Source organism: Ahaetulla prasina, chromosome 8, assembly GCF_028640845.1.
Source record: "Ahaetulla prasina isolate Xishuangbanna chromosome 8, ASM2864084v1, whole genome shotgun sequence".
Classification (NCBI taxonomy): Eukaryota; Metazoa; Chordata; class Lepidosauria; order Squamata; family Colubridae; genus Ahaetulla; species Ahaetulla prasina.
In genome coordinates, this window is record NC_080546.1 from 31682696 (window position 1) to 31696165 (window position 13470).

The 13470-nt window shown below is 38.1% G+C and overlaps 1 protein-coding gene across 1 annotated transcript in view; it reads right to left on the bottom strand.

The window, feature by feature from the left end:
* Nucleotides 1–3710: 3710 nt before the first annotated feature.
* Nucleotides 3711–13470, bottom strand: part of TMEM131L (transmembrane 131 like) — a 73124-nt gene continuing 63364 nt past the window's right edge. Inside the window, exons 30-35 of the mRNA XM_058192613.1 lie at nucleotides 11924–12002; nucleotides 11544–11626; nucleotides 9152–9272; nucleotides 8840–8910; nucleotides 7306–7448; nucleotides 3711–4138 (exon numbers count right to left, since the gene is read on the bottom strand). Of these exons, the coding sequence (XP_058048596.1) occupies nucleotides 3860–4138; nucleotides 7306–7448; nucleotides 8840–8910; nucleotides 9152–9272; nucleotides 11544–11626; nucleotides 11924–12002 (776 nt within the window). The 3' untranslated portion in view covers nucleotides 3711–3859. The remainder of the gene's footprint in view (nucleotides 4139–7305; nucleotides 7449–8839; nucleotides 8911–9151; nucleotides 9273–11543; nucleotides 11627–11923; nucleotides 12003–13470) is intronic.

Below are 13470 nucleotides of genomic sequence, written 5' to 3' on the forward strand. Positions count from 1 at the left end.
GGTTTCGTGTGCCACTTTGGGCACGCATACTATAGGTTCACCATCACGGGAATTCCCTTCTCTAATCCTAACCCATCTACTTTCTCCTGGAGATTAGATTGTCCCCTATAGCAGCGGCCCCTTACCTTTTGGGGACCTGCTCCATAGAGAGAGGTTTTTCCGCAGACCAGAGGGGGCGTGATTCCCCGTGCTGCCTGCATCCTGCAAATGGGGCTTTGCTTGTTTGTGCAGCCCAGTTTCTGGCATGCTGCAGCCAGGTGCTGTCCATGGGCTGGGGATTGGGGACCCTATAGTATGCTTCTGGGGCTCCACAAACCCATCAAGGCCTGGTTGTTTGATTACTTGTGACTTTGGGACTTGAATAATTTGATCCACCACCACCCCGCCCCATTTACAGCAGTGTATCTCAACCTCAGCATCTTTAAATTGTGTAGACTTCAACTCCTAGAATTCTCTCTGTCAGCAATTCTGGGAAATGAAGTCCATACTTCTTAAAGTTGCTGCAGTTTGGGAAACACTGCTGCAGAGGAATGTTTGTTGATTAGCTGATTTTCTAAGCAACGTATCTAATTTGTTTTTAGAAGTGAGGAAACCATGTTGAAGTAAAAGTACCTCCTAAAATATCCTGCATAATCCTACTACAGAAACAGTGCCCTGCACAATGGTTTAGTGTGTTGTCTGTGAGAGTTTATGAAGATCATTCTAACATAACACAGTGCAATTTCAGTAGAGTTCAGATGATCGGATGTCAAATTGTGTCTCATTAAGCCATGGTTAAGTTAGAAGTGTGCAAAGATTAAATCATTTTCTTAATCATGCTAGATAGCCATTTGCTGGGATCCCCTAGACTTAAAGGAAGATTTGCAATTTTGAAAGGATGTTGCTGGAATTCTAGGTAAAAGATTTTGGGATGGGCATAACCTCACAGTTTGATTAGATTTAGCAATATGTGGCAATACCATTGGAGCACATTATGGTTATATAGTGTAGTATGACACAAACCACATTTGGGAGGAAGTAATTACTGAGCTTTTTAGGGCAGGGGTTTCCAACCTTGGCAACTTTAAGACTTGTGGACTTCAACTCCCAGAGTTCAGCTTTGCTGGCTGAGGAACTCTGGGAGTTGAAGTCCACAAGTCTTAAAGTTGCCAAGGTTGGAGAGCCCTGTTTTAAGGTACTTATTTTAAAAAGATGTATTGTAATAGCAATACTGGGTGTCTCAAAAATTGATTTCTAAGAAAATCCTATAATAAAAAGATTATTCCTCATTAATTCAAGACTTAAAATCATGCTTTAAAAAGGAAATACTGAATGTTCTAAATGAACTTCTGATGGGCTTTTGTGATGTAGTGCTGCCTTTGAATTACAATTTTGAAGTCATTTTTTTATTGTGACTTCAGACCAGGACAAGAAATACGTTCATAAGTGATCTGTAACCATCTATAAAATGCATGGTATAAGAAAACGGTGAATAAAAATATAAAACAACATTAAAACACACCTATAAAATCACCTAACTGAAATTCCGGAGTGAAATTAAAGAGAAGCAGTCTAAGTCTGGGCTATGAATAAGATACACATATGTAGCAGGAACTTCAGCTGTCAAAGTCTGCAGGATCTTATATGATGCTGCACAAAACCTAGCAATGTGGGCTGTAACCTTAAGTGCCATATGCCTAGACTGAGCGATCAGGGTATCTGCTGATTAGGAGAAGGAGAAATCTGACTCAGGAAGGGAGAAGTACATGTTTCCTGGTTTCCAATGCTACTTTTAATACAGTATTACAGTAATACAGTACTTACCATCCAAACTAGAGGGAAGAACATGACATTGGGTAAAGGAGAAAGCTTTCTTATAGGTGGGTGTTGGTAGCTGTGCAATGTATCTGGCAGCAAGACAGTGCGTCTCATATTTGCTGATGGAAGGCAGGCCGGGGCCTTTCCTAGATCCGCTTGCTGTCCTTCTGTTTGTTTTGCCTGATCATATTCCATTTGGAGAAACAAAAACGGAAAGAAAACCAGGCTTTGGAAATTTAGTTATTACAGCCTTAATTCTGGTAAAGTGGTACTTTTGGAGTATTTGTGGTGCTAAAACTTCAAGGATAAGAGCTTCAGCCAAAGATTTATGGAACAAGACACGCTGGGATTTTAACCTTTAGCATGGTTCTCTGTAGCCATAGATAAGAGCTACTGTGATTAATTTGGGTTATAGCCTCTCCAAGGTTGTAAAAAAAGAAGTTGGAGATTCAGCAAAGCCCATCAAGGTGCCAGGATGGTAATCTATAATCTATAATCAATCTATCTATCATCTATCTATCTATCTATCTATCTATCTATCTATCTATCTATCTATCTATCTATCATCTATCTATCCATCCATCCATCCATCCATCCATCCATCCATCCATCCATCATCAATCTATATCATCTATTCAATCTAGAAAAAGTAACCAAGCAACTAGCTCACGCATCTGCTTTTCAGACTTTATGCAATTTATAGAAGGTGCTGAGGATGTGGCTATCTATAAAATGAATATATATTTATAAATAGTATATTGCTTATTGACATACATATGGGAAGAAATGATTACGCCACATCCTGTTAGCATTTTTTGAGACAAGGGAAATTATTTGTAATTTTTTTTAGTTCTAAGAGTATAAAATGAGTAAGAACACCTACTTAGCAAAAAGTGCTCCAGAGTCAATTGCTATGTTCACTGAAAATAAAAAGGAAAAGAATGGAAGAACATGCTTTATGCAAATATAGAAGTGACTTTCCCATCAGAAATCTCAATTATAAAAAAATCCAGTGAGTTTTTTGTGCAGGTAGTGAATTCATATGATATGCAGAGACCAAAATGAAAAACATTTGTATATATTTTCACAACCTTTTAATGCTTCTAATGCGAAGAGACCATGATGGAGAACAGTATTTTTATATATTTTCACAAGTATTTATATTTTTATTTTGGGAAATATAGCCTTATATTCAGAATTATGTTTTGAGATAACTACTGTTTGAAACAAAAACTGCTAGAATTTTTGAAGACATGGTTATGGGGATATTAACCTTTCTTTGGCTTTTGTACAGTTAATATGTACTACAGATAGTCCTCAACTAATGACCATAATTGAGTCCAAAGGTCTGCTGCTAAGTGACACTGTTGTTATGTGAGATTTATCCCATTTTATGATCTTTCTTGCCACAGTTGGAGTCAGTTGCCAAGCCTTTGAATTTTGTTCACATGACCCTAGGGAGGCTGCAACAGTTGTAATGGTGAAAAACAGTCATAAGTCATTTTTAGTGCCGTTATAATTTTAAACAGTCACTAAATGAACTATTATAAGTCAAGGACTGTCTGTACTGAAAAGGCTCTTGGTTTTGTTTTGTACAATTATTTGAATGGCTATTTTTTTTCTATTTATTGCTCTTAACTGCCTTAATCTGTCTAAACTGCATCAGAAAAAATAGACTATAAACTTGATAAATAAAAATGTGTGAAACAGAAGTTAATAAAGTCAGAAAATGCTGGTTAGATGGTGTTTCATCCCGAAACAAGACAAAAAAACTTAAAACTTCTCTTCTTCTTTCCCAAAATGGAAAGAGAAAGTAGCTATGGAGTGAATAGCATGATACTGCTGATTGAGACATCTCTAACACCATTGTGTGTCTTATTGAAAGTATTTTGTCAGAAAAGAGAAATTCTAAATGCCTTGGTAAAAAAAAAAAGTTTATTTTCCATACAAAAGTGCCAAAATAATGACCAACATTGAATTCTAGTTAAACCACCAGCTCATTCTAGTAATCAAAAGAAAAAGCATTTTTTTAGTTCACATTTTAAAAATGACATTCCTTTTTTCACACATTTCCACAATAACCCGAGTCCCTAGGAAGAGAGAAATTTGCATTCCGATTAGCTGCTGAAGTCCATATATCTAAGTTCATATAGGCACGGAATGGGTTAAATCTCGGGTAACATTCCTGCTTACATAGGACTGCTTGGCTCTCCACCTGAGCTGAATGCTGAGTGGCAGCGCTGACGGGACAGCAGTTGTCATAGACATCATTCTGAGGGGCCCAGATGGAACCGAAGAGGCCAGACATGGGTGACAAACTCCTGGTGCTCGAGAGGTAGGACTGAAAGGCAAAGGGAAGGTATCACTGGGAATGCAAAAGATGTCTGAAGACCAGGAACAAAGCAGTTAAATATAATATAATATAACAACAGAGTTGGAAGGGACCTTGGAGGCCTTCTAGTCCAACCCCCTGCCGAGGCAGGAAACCCTACACCATCTCAGTCAGATGGTTATCCAACATTTTCTTAAAAATTTCCAGTGTTGGAGCATTCACAACTTCTGCAGGCAAGTCGTTCTACTTATTAATTGTTATAACTGTCAGGAAATTTCTCCTTAGTTCTAAGTTGCTGCTTTCTTTGATCAGTTTCCACCCATTGCTTCTTGTTCTACCCTCAGATGCTTTGGAGAACAGCCCGACTCCCTCTTCTTTGTGGCAGCCCCTGAGATATTGGAACACTGCTATCATGTCTCCCCTAGCCCTTCTTTTTATTAAACTAGACATACCCAGTTCCTGCAACTGTTCTTCATATGTTTTAGCCTCTAGTCCCCTAATCATCTTTGTTGCTCTTCTCTGCACTCTTTCTAGAGTCTCAACATCTTTTTTTACATCGTGGAGACCAAAACTGGATGCAATATTCCAAGTGTGGCCTTACCAAGGCATTATAAAGTGGCACTAACACTTCACGTGATCTTGATTCTATCCCTCTATTTATGCAGTCCAGAACTGTGTTGGCTTTTTTAGCAGCTGCTGCACACTGCTGGCTCATATCTAAATGTTTATCCACTAGGACTCCAAGATCCCTCTCACAGGTACTACTATTGAGCAAGGTACCACATATATGGTACCTGTGCATTTTGGGTTTTTTGCCTAAATGTAGAACCTTACTTTTTTTCACTGTTGAATTTCATTTTGTTAGATAGCGCCCAATGTTCACGTCTGTCAAGATCTTTCTGTAACTTGAGCCTATCTTCTGGACTGTTGGCTATTCCTGCCAGCTTGGTGTCATCTGCAAATTTGATGAGTTCCCCATCTATCCCCTCGTCCAAGTCATTGATGAAGATGTTGAAGAGTACTGGGCCTAAAACAGAGCCTTGGGGTACTCCACTGCATACTTCCCTCCATGTGGATGTAGTTCCGTTGAGGACTACACGTTGAGTGCTGTTGGTCAGCCAGTTATGAATCCATCTGGTGATGGTGCTGTCTAACCCACATTTTTCTACTTTATCTAGTAGTAGGTTATGGTCTACTTTATCAAATGCTTTACTGAAGTCCAAGTAAATTATATCAACAGCATTCCTCTTGAGAAACTGAAGCAAGCAAGCTAAGGTGAAAACTACATTAAAATGGAAATAAACATTTTAATAATAATAATAACAATAGAGTTGGAAGGGACCTTGGAGGCCTTCTAGTCCAACCCCCTGCCCAGGCAGGAAACTCTACACCATCTCAGACAGATGGTTATCCAACATCTTCTTAAAAATTTCCAGTGTTCGGGCATTTACAACTTTTGCAGGCAAGTTGTTCCACTTATTAATTGTTCTAACTGTCAGGAAATTTCTCCTTAGTTCTAAGTTGCTTCTTTCCTTGATCAGTTTCCACCCATTGCTTCTTGTTCTACCCTCAGGTGCCCTGAGAACAGCCCGACTCCCTCTTCTTTGTGGCAACCCCTGAGATATTGGAACACTGCTATCATGTCTCCCCTAGTCCTTCTTTTTATTAAACTAGACATACCCAGTTCCTGCAACCGTTCTTCATATGTTTTAGCCTCCAGTCCCCTAATCATCTTTGTTGCTCTTCTCTGCACTTTTTCTAGGGTCTCGGCGTCTTTTTTACATCGTGGCGACCAAAACTGAATGCAATATTCTAAGTGTGGCCTTACCAAGGCATTATAGATTGGTATTAACAGTTCATGTGATCTTGATTTTATCCCTCTGTTTATGCAGCCCAGAACTGTGTTGGCTTTTTTAGCAGCTGCTACACATTGCTGGCTCATATCTAAATGGTTGTCCACTAGGACTCCAAGATCCCTTTTATTTTTATGCTGAAGGACCAGTCTTAACAAAGTCTTCATGCCCTCACAGCTCCACATTATGCAAGCATGTTCTGCAGGTAAATGTGGACTGGAACGCTGTGTTTCCCAAACCCTACTCCTTACGCCTTAATCACTGCACCAGAATTATAAATCTATTTTAATATCCAGAAAAAAAATCCAGCATTTTTCCATTTTTCATTACTCATTTCACCATATGCATAATGAAAATGTGTATTTAAATATGTACTGAACAATGAAATCTATGGAACTCAGACTGTGTGTTATTAAATGTGCCAAAATTACAATCAAAACTGAAATTGAAGCCACCTACATTTTGAAATGTGAATGTTAAATATACCTCACTTTAAAAAAAGAAACCCAAGAATATGTAAAGGACAACCTCAAAAGATTACCATATTTTTCGGTGTATAAGACATCCCCACCCCCCCAAAAAAAGTGAGTGGAAATGTTTGTGCACCTTATACAGCGAATGTTGCTGAAGCACAGCCAACTCACCGGCCTTCACCCTGCAGCCAGCAACTCCCAGCAATTTATCTCCTTGCAGCAAACAGCCTGGTCAGCTTCAGCACAGCCTGATCTAGCACAAGCAGCTGATTGGCGGTTGGATCGGCTTCCCGGAATACTGTCTATCAACTGTTCCAAGTGGCAGGGATCACCACTGCCTGTCGCCACTATCGCCATCCATCGCTGCTGCCATCTATCACTGCCTCTGCACGCCCCATTTTTTGCCTCTGCGCATCCCGTTTTTGGCCCATTCCAGGTGGCAGGGGCAGCAATCCCACCGCCTGGGATGGGCCAAAAATGGGACGCATGGAGGCCAAAAATGGAATGCAAGGAGGCCGAAAATGGGGCATGTGGAGGTGGTGATAGGAGACAGAAGCGATGGGCGGCGGCAATCCCCGCAGCCTGGAACAGCTGATAGGTGTTATACCGGGAGACAGATCCAACTGCCAATCAGCTGCTTGTGCTAAGTCAGGTTGTGCTGAAGTTGACCAGACTGTTTGCTGTAAGGAGGTAAATTGCTGGAAGGCAGAGGCAGATTTTTTTCCCCCCTTGTTTTCCTCCCCAAAAGTTAGGTGTGTCTTATACTTTGGAGCATCTTATAGTCTGAAAAATATGGTATATTTGAACAACTATAACAGAATGCATGAAGCAGTCCACTTATAATACTTACTGTTGGGTTGACATAACTGGTGGGTTCCCATGTTGGAGGAAGGTTAGGTGGGGTGTTCCATGAAGACTGACAGCTATGATCAATGAAGGCTGAATTTTGAATTTCTTCTGTACACGGAAATCCATTATGGTAATTCATGTTTTCTTTATTTTAGGAGACAGAAGGGTTTTCAGTATTAGTTAACTTTGTATGAAAATGCGATTCTATATATTGTATGAATAAACATATCTAATGCTCCTTATTAACATTAGTTATCCAAATACTTACTATATGAATCTTAGATCCTGTTTGTATGCCCAGCTGACAGCAGCACCTAATCAACTCTGGCTAATCTCCTTAAACCAAAAGAGGTCAGTCCAGATTAGTATTTACATGGGAGGCCTCCAAGGCTATTTGGGAAAATTTTAAATTCTCAAAATAATGCAGTGGAAAACTACTTCCCATTGCTACCATATTGACATACCTGTATAGTCCATCATAAATCAATCTGGACTTAAACTATTTTTATATCCTGTTTTTTGTTCATTTATATAGGAGAGAAGCCAGTCTATACCAGGGGTGTCAAACTCAAGGCCCAGGGGCTGGATTTGGCCTGTGAGATGTTTAGATCTGGCCTGCAGGGCCGCCTTGGAAACAGTGAAGGACTGGCCTGTAGTGCCTCTGCCAGGAAAACGGAGCTCAGGAGGGCTGCATGTGGTCCTCGCGAGCTCCATTTTCACTGGCAGAGGGTTGCAGGAGGCCATCGCAGCCAAACATGGAGCTTGAGAGCCCGTTTTCATTGGCACAGCGCTCGGGCCACCACAGGCGCCCCCCAACATGAGTGATGTCATGGTGGCCACACCCACCCTAGCCCTTCAAAGTCAAACACAATCCTGATTTGGCCCTCAATGAATTCGAGTTTGACATCCCTGGTCTATACTAAATAATAATATAAGTTGGGTGACTGAAGAACAATATCCATTTCACAGAAGGTGTTATGAGACTGAAATTTTGGGTATGGTAAGCTGCCATACCTAAAGATGAAGCGGACAAGTAAGTAGGGTGGATAAAAGCCAGGAATCCAGTCTAAAAGATCACTTTGGGGAGATAGATAAGAAGGAACTAAGTTGTTAAGGAAACAAAGGAAAAAAATGTCACCTGACCCAGACAACATAAGTTGGGCCTGAGCACGTGGGAAGCTCTTCCCCAAATCCCATCAACAGCTACCAGATTTGTAAATTAACATGGAAAGAGTAGTTGCTAGTCTTGTCAATCAACAAAGCAAAGCAAGCAAGGATTTGGGGAATAAAAGACTCCTGACTCTGAGTTGTTTTTGGATCTAGACTTGGAAGCTTCTGTCCATCTGGCTAGTGCCTGTCAGTCTAATTGAGAAAAACATGGGAAAGTGTGAATGAGTGTGTATGAGAAAGAGCAAATATATATCTATTGTAATCAGTAAAGTTCTACTGTTACTTTACATTCAATGGAATTCTGAATGCCTATTTAAGCGTACCTATTTCCATATAGAATACTAATGGTTCTGTAGAAGACTCACCATACTCATTCACTTCTACCGGACAGTACATGTTAAGCTGGCCATCACAGGGTGGATTCCAATCAACAAAGCTATTGCAAGATAAAAGAAAAAAGAAAAAATTGAGAAAGACTGAATTAAATCCAATACCTTGGCTCAAAAGTCACAACAAAAAACATATTTCTGATAAAACAGCCCCTCCTAATTTGGATCCCTCCACATCTTCCAGATATGAAAGGACGACTCCCAGCTCCCACCCCCAACATACAATCTCAGACTGTGAAGACCATAGTAAAAATATATAAGCAATAATGAATAAATAAATAAACCTGCCCATTATGTAATGAAGGGTTTTCCTGGATCATGCACGATACATTATTTTCAAGACTGTAATTCATGCTATTCGTCAAGCAGATAGGCTGGGATGACCACAGGTCTCCTGCTGGATAGAGACCTAGAAAAACAAATAAAATTTATAGCATGTTATATATTTCTACAATACATATTTTAAAAAAACTTTCAAGCATCAACATTACAATGCTATGCAACACTGTATATATCCACCCAAACAAATTAAGTTTTATAATATACAACATTCTAGCCACTTAATTGGCTGAGGTTTATACAGTTTTGATATAAAAGTTCAAGTACAATATATTTGAAGGGCATAAGGCCGGAGATTACCCATCATATGAATTTGTTGTAAAAGTTACGAGTTTTCAGCTAGTATCAAACTCTGCCAGTTCAGGAGATATGTGCTGAACGAATAGTACTGATGACTCTTTCGCAGAAGTTCTGGATGTTACAGCATTTCCATGGTCATGTGGACATAATCTGAGTGCTTAGCAATCGTCTCACACAATTGCAGTGTGTTGTGGTCATAGGACTATAATTTGACATCCTCCCTGCCAGATTCCCACAAACAAAGTCAGCGGGAAAGCCAGCAGGGAAAGTTGCAAGAAACTCCTGTTGCTTTTTCCCCAGAGTGCCACTATGGAGCATCAACCTGCTAGCCTGTGAACCACCTGGGATTTGCGACTTCCTGCTAGCTTCTGCATTGACTTTGCTTGTGGGAAGCTTGCAGGAAGTCACAAATCATAATCATGGGAGCTCTTTGCTTAATGAACCACAATCTTTAATGACGGCAATGAGGACTGGCAGTATTACAGTTGCTAAGCGATGCAGCTATATGATATCCCTCTTTATGACTGCATCACAACAACAGAAATTCCAGTTCCAATTACTATGGTTAAGTGAGGGATTTCTATAGACCAAAGCTGAATCCTTAAGAGATTCTGGGAAAGATAATATATTTGCAGAAAGTTGTAAGTTAGTCCCCAACTCTCCTTTTGTAACCCTGTCCATTTGAGACCAATGGATTTTAGAGGAGGATGCTGAATTATTATATTCACAAGATTATTCCAGTCCTTTCAAAAGCACCTTCCAGAAGCAGGAATATTTAAAAATGGAAGTCTGTGGGAAATGCAAGAACAGGAAGTGGATATTTGTTCTGAAAATGCTGGATGAGCAAGTCTTTCTGCTTTAACTACTTTATGCTCCCATTCGTCATTCACATTTTATGACTTAGATGACAATTAATTAGAGAAAAAAAAAACAAGCAAAAAGGCTTAATTTGCTTGTTCATTTATTTATATCTGGCATAATTTTGTATCTAATTTCTGTCATTTTCATAATATCTGCCCATAAAAAGCTAAGTAAATCCCATCACTATAATATCTCAATCTATTTACATGAAAGTTGGTATTCTTGATTCAGAAGGAGGAAATGCATTTGCAAACTTATTTTAGCTCTAACAAAACTTCTCATCAGACTTATTTTTGATCTCTTGTGAACAATAAGCTGATCGGCAGTTCTTATTTTCGGGGGAGAAGCGTCATTTTAATTTTTTATAGTACTTTTATTAAAGATTGCAATTTACAATAATAAAAACTAATGCAAATTTAAAAAGCAATAAAAAGTAAAAATGAAAGCAGAAAAGACAAAAATTGAAAAAACAGAAAAACAAGGAAAAATAAGATATAAAAGATATAAAAGAAGAGAAATATATAAACAATTGACTTCTTCCTTCATCAAAAAATACAGGTAATCCTCAAATTATAACTGCAATTGAGCCCAAAATTTTATTTTTGTAACTGACGACAACCTTTATAAACAATTTTAGTAACTTGTCAACTTAAAAATTACATTTTAAAAAGTTCCTTTCCACTTATTTATTTGACTAGAATTTCATCTAGACTTTATCTTCTTTTAAATGGATATTGCCTGTAGATCCCATCCAATTTTGTCAAAGGGACATGATGCTGGATGTACTCAATGAAGCTTCAGATTTCTGAATCAAAGTTTCAGTAAATAAGAAATTAAAAAAGAACAGTTAACAATAACAAAACCTTGAGGGCACATTATCTTTCAACAGAGGAAAAAAGAAAGAAATACAAGGGGTTTTTAATATCTAATGTATTCCTGATAAGTTAGTGAAATTTAAGCAACCATCCTAAATAAGCTACCTAGTTTCATTTGAGTTACATAAATCATAGTGAAACTATATTAAAGATAAGTTAATCATTAGTCATATAAAGTTGGATGTATCAGAAAATGAATAAGGCAGGAGTGGATGATCTGCCTTATATTACAAACAATAAAAATTATGCATGAAATTGATATGATTTAGTTACTGTATCAGATCTTTTTTTTTTAATTAACCAACCTTCATTTTTGTCTTGATCTGTGGTTATATCAGTAAAGCTGGGACACAAATTCTCTGGATATTGTGTGATACTGTTCACTTCTCTACTAAAATTAAAGATAAATATTTTATATTTTTAATGATCAACATAACTTTTCCATTGCAAAGAGTATAACCACGGTTATGTTCATAAATGGACATATATATGCATATATTCATCTTATTATACCAAAAAAGGGGGCACATTATTGTTTTATATGAAATAACCAGTTAAAAGCATTATCAAATGTATAAGTAAGTTTAGAATTAGAACATTTGCTTTTCATTTCTTTGCTAGTTATATTTGAAACAGTTGGTCTGTGACTGATATATAGAAAAGAGGAACTATTAAAAGTATTTACCTGGTGTTGCAGATGTTGTGGGAAAGATTTAAAGTGATGGGCGTATCAGGTGAAAAATCATTACATGAAATACTTTCCCCTGCAAAAACCAAAATTAAGAATCAGGGACTGGAATAACATATACACAATATACTATTTTGGGACTATATGACTTAACAGGTAGTCCCTAAGAGGAGCATCTTCTCTGCATCTGTTTAGCATCTTTCTAGAGATTTTCTTTCTTTTCTGTAGAGATTCCCAAGTCACAGAAAAGAAAAAGACTGAGGAACAGACATAGCATTCCCATCCAGAACTAGCATTTAAGATCGCAATGCCAGTAATAATTAATTCATAATGTACAAATTTGATAGCAATAGTACTTAGACTTAGATCCACTCCACAGTGCTTTTCAGTTCTCTCTAAGCTGTTTTCAGAGTCAGCATATTGTTCTCAACAATCTGGGTCCTCATTTTACCAACCTTGGAAGGATGGAAGACTGAGTCAACCCTAAGCCAGGAAGAATTGAACTGCTGGCAATCAGCAGAAGTAGCCTGCAATACTACATTCTAACCACTGTACCACCATGGCTCTTTTGATAAATAACTATATAAGTAAACTTGTCTCCTTGCCTTCAGAAACAATACATTTCAATGGCTTTGCCTTCATTGTTCCTTTAAACTATGCTATTAACAACTCATGAGACCATTAAGATGCTTTCAAAATAGTAATCCAAATTACGTTATTAACAATTTATCTTGTTAATAAAGATTAACAAGAAAAACAAATAGGAATTACTAATGAAAGGACTTGATTGTTTATACAAGTAGTCCTCACTTAATGACGGGAATTGGGACCACCAACCAAGTGATGCAGTTGTAAAGAGCAACATTGCACGATCATGCCAATGGCAGTTCCAAATGCCATCATTAAGTCTATTCCGCACAGTTGTTAAGCACAATGTCATGTGATCCCCTTTTGCTAACCTCTGCTGGCTTCCCCATTGGCTTTGTCAGAAGCCAGCAGTAAAGTTTGGAAATGGTGATTGTGTGACTGTGGGATACTGAGACTGTTGTAACTGTGAGTTGCCAAGTATGCAAATCATGATCACATGATCATGGGGACACTATAATAGGACTGGTCATATTTCTCCTCATTCAGCGCTGCTTGAAGTTAGAATGGTTGCTGAATGAATGGTTATAAGCAAGAATTATCTGTAGTTAAAACTTCAAAATGCCAGGAAGAGTTAGTTTTTAAATAAAAGAGCCAGTTTGGTCTAGCAGTTAAGGCACTGAACTAACAACCAGGAACCCTGAGATCTAGTGCTGCCTTAGGCATGGAAGTCACTCTCTTGTCAGCTGAATTCACCTTATAGAGTTGTAGTTGCGGGGTAAAATAGGAGGACGACCCTTGAGTTATTTATAAAAATAATAAAAGTGGGATAAAATTCTTTAAAAGTGATGTTCAGATATTTGACTATGTTAATAGTTCATTGTAAATTTAGTTTAATCAAAATCCCTTTTAAAATAAACTGATTGTGTATTATCCCCTAAAACAGGTGTGCTTATTTT